A 2,739-nucleotide genomic window follows, 5' to 3' on the forward strand; every position below is an offset into this window, starting at 1 on the left:
TTCCATAATGGTGGTATTCTTAGAAAGTGCTCAATTTTTTTGGTTATGTATATTCTTATAAAAAGGCGTATAGGAGGTATATGCTTTTAATAAGAATCAAGGCCGGTGATTTTCAGGCTTTCCTGTTTTTGTATTTTGTAGAGCAAATTCTTGAATTTACCAGTGGATACCCCTTAAAACCTACAACAAAAAGAGGTACCCTTCTGAAAATTTAAGTTGGATTTGAGTCTGAAACTTTTTGTGTTGCGAAAGTACGTGTACGAAAATAACTGTTTATAAAATAGTCTTTTTGATCTCAAATTTTGAACAGTGATTCACTGCAAAGTTACTAATGCTAACAACTAGATCATTGGTACCTAAATTTTTTCAAAACTGTACGTTAAATCCAAAATACACCTTAAAACCTACACTATTACACCTTACAACCTACAAACATTGACCCCTTGCTCACAACACAGAATTTAAACAGTTTTAAAGGAAAAAGGTTGGCAAAGCTGGCAACTATAGACAGTTACATTCACTCTAACCTGTTTTGTTGGAGCAAATTATATTTTAGAAAGAACTTAGTCATGTTATTGTCACAATATTCAAAAAAGGAAAGCTCGCCGACTGTTTCTTACTGTTTATTTTACGTTATCCGCTCTTCATAACATCTTCAAAACGGTATTTGGAAAATAGTGAAGAACAAACTATGGAAGTTTTGAATTTTGTAAAATTATGTCAAATATCAACAATATTTTTCCTTTTCTTCTTTTAATTTCTTTTGCTTTGAATTTCAAATGTTCTTCAAATAACTATTTCTTGGTTTTGGTTGCACTCTGGCGATTCAGAAAATCTTTGTTTCTTGAGTACAATCCAGTGAAATGTAAGATTCAATAGGAAGTTGGTATTTTCATTTTTCCATTTTTATGAAAAATGACTGAGGAGAAAAACTCTGAAAGAAAGACTGCAGAAGCAGAAATAGTGAATACTAGTGACAATCCAAGTTCTAGCGAGGTCAATAAAACATATTCAGAAGATGATCTACAGTCTCCAAAATCTTCAACACCGAAAGAAAAAGAGGGGAACCAAAGTAATGAACAGGAAGAAGATAGTGCTAAACCGTCAGAAACGAAAACAAATGAAGTTCGAATACAAGGTGGATCATCAACAGTAAATCGTACAATCGAACGTCAAAATATGGGATTTACTTTCTTCTCCAAAAGATTTAGCCTGCACTCTCTAGGTTCTTCCTTTGAAAAGAAATCGTTATCAAGTATACCAGAGTGCGAAGAATACAGCACCAAAGAGAAGAATAGTGTTCAGGAAAAATGCAACACTCAACAACTCGTAACACCGAAGAAGAAGATGGCATTGAAACCGATCATGAAAAAAACAAAACAAAACGGCAAAGGTATGCATTTTATCACAGACCTGGTGGGACCCCCACCTTACCGGAAAACTTGGCCAAAAGTTCGTCCCCGGTGGGAAAAATACCTCAATTGCAGCCCCACTGGGAAATTGACTTTGTTTACCACTAGGAACAATTCAGTTTATATCCTCATTGGGATTTCGATAGAAATTTTCATCCCAACGTGGGAAAGAAGTTCCACCGGGGCTGTGAGACATGGGTGTCTAACAACTGCATTGTGTCCTGGAAAAAGTGGAATATTATTTTTCATTTTTTCTGGACAAACTGTTATAAGAATGTGACAGCGTGTACCGTACTAATGGCTATCATTCCAAACATTTGCTCAACATTCAAATCGTTTTTCTGAGAACTTGTTGTTTAATTTGGCCCAATTACATAACAATCTCGTAATTTGACCAATTTTCAAATTCCTTGACCTTTCCCCCTTGAAAGAGTGCTCCCAATTGAATTTTTTGAGTCTGTGTAATATAGATTTTATAATATATTTTGAATCTATTTCTAGAACACACAATCATACCTCTTCTAAACAAATCCGATAATCAGACAAAGAAATCAGGACAACAAAACGGAACAAATATAATCCAAAACGGAACGAATAACGGACATCGGGGAAATATCAGGAATCAGGACAATGGGCAACCAACAACTTATCAAATCGTTTGTCAAACAATGAATGAGTACGGCGTCGGGAAGAGCATCTTGATTATATCTTTGGTGATTTTATTATGTGTTGGCGGATATTTGTTCGGCTTGTTGATGAAAACTAAAAGCTAAACTTGTAACATGCAAACTTTGTCAATAGAAGATGCGTCGTTCTCTGTGTAGCCATAGTCCGTATAAAAAACCCTGGTCTGGAAACTAATTGTTGTAACTTTTTGTTATCTTTTTCCTTTGTTAATACCAAAAGATAAAAATCAATTTGCTCAGTTTTTGATCACGTTACCAAATATTCCTCTTGGGATTGGTTTAAGATTTAATCACATGATCAAAAAGTGAGCAAAACAAACTAATTTCTCAAACGCAAGTTCAATTAAGAAACAATGGAAAGAAACAAAAGGCTTCCAGACCAGGGTTTCTATACGGACTATGGTAAAGAAGATCAGGCCAACTAAGCCTTCATCCCCGAGAGGCTAAAGATGAAACTATCGGTGAAGTGTGTTCTTCACAAAAACACTAAATTGAAAAGTATGAAATGTCGGAGTTTTATTTAGTCGGGAAAAAATTTCGTCACCTAGAGGCAATTATGTCACTTTCCACCGACCAAAATTTCAAATTCCTCACTTTTCCCCGACGAAATTTATAATTTAGTCACTTTCACCGAACTAAAT

The 2,739-nt window shown here is 35.0% G+C and overlaps 1 protein-coding gene across 1 annotated transcript; it reads left to right on the forward strand.

Moving 5' to 3' along the window:
* Nucleotides 1-790: 790 nt before the first annotated feature.
* Nucleotides 791-2,306, forward strand: LOC136809333 (uncharacterized). Its single transcript, XM_067065855.1, has 2 exons — nt 791-1,393; nt 1,914-2,306. Exons 1-2 carry the CDS (start codon nt 916-918, stop codon nt 2,183-2,185), a joined length of 750 nt encoding a protein of 249 aa, XP_066921956.1. The 5' UTR covers nt 791-915; the 3' UTR covers nt 2,186-2,306.
* The last annotated feature ends 433 nt before the right edge of the window (nt 2,307-2,739 follow it).

This window comes from Clytia hemisphaerica, unplaced genomic scaffold (genome assembly GCF_902728285.1).
Source record: "Clytia hemisphaerica strain Z4C2 unplaced genomic scaffold, Clytia hemisphaerica genome assembly, whole genome shotgun sequence".
In the NCBI taxonomy this organism is placed as follows: domain Eukaryota; kingdom Metazoa; phylum Cnidaria; class Hydrozoa; order Leptothecata; family Clytiidae; genus Clytia; species Clytia hemisphaerica.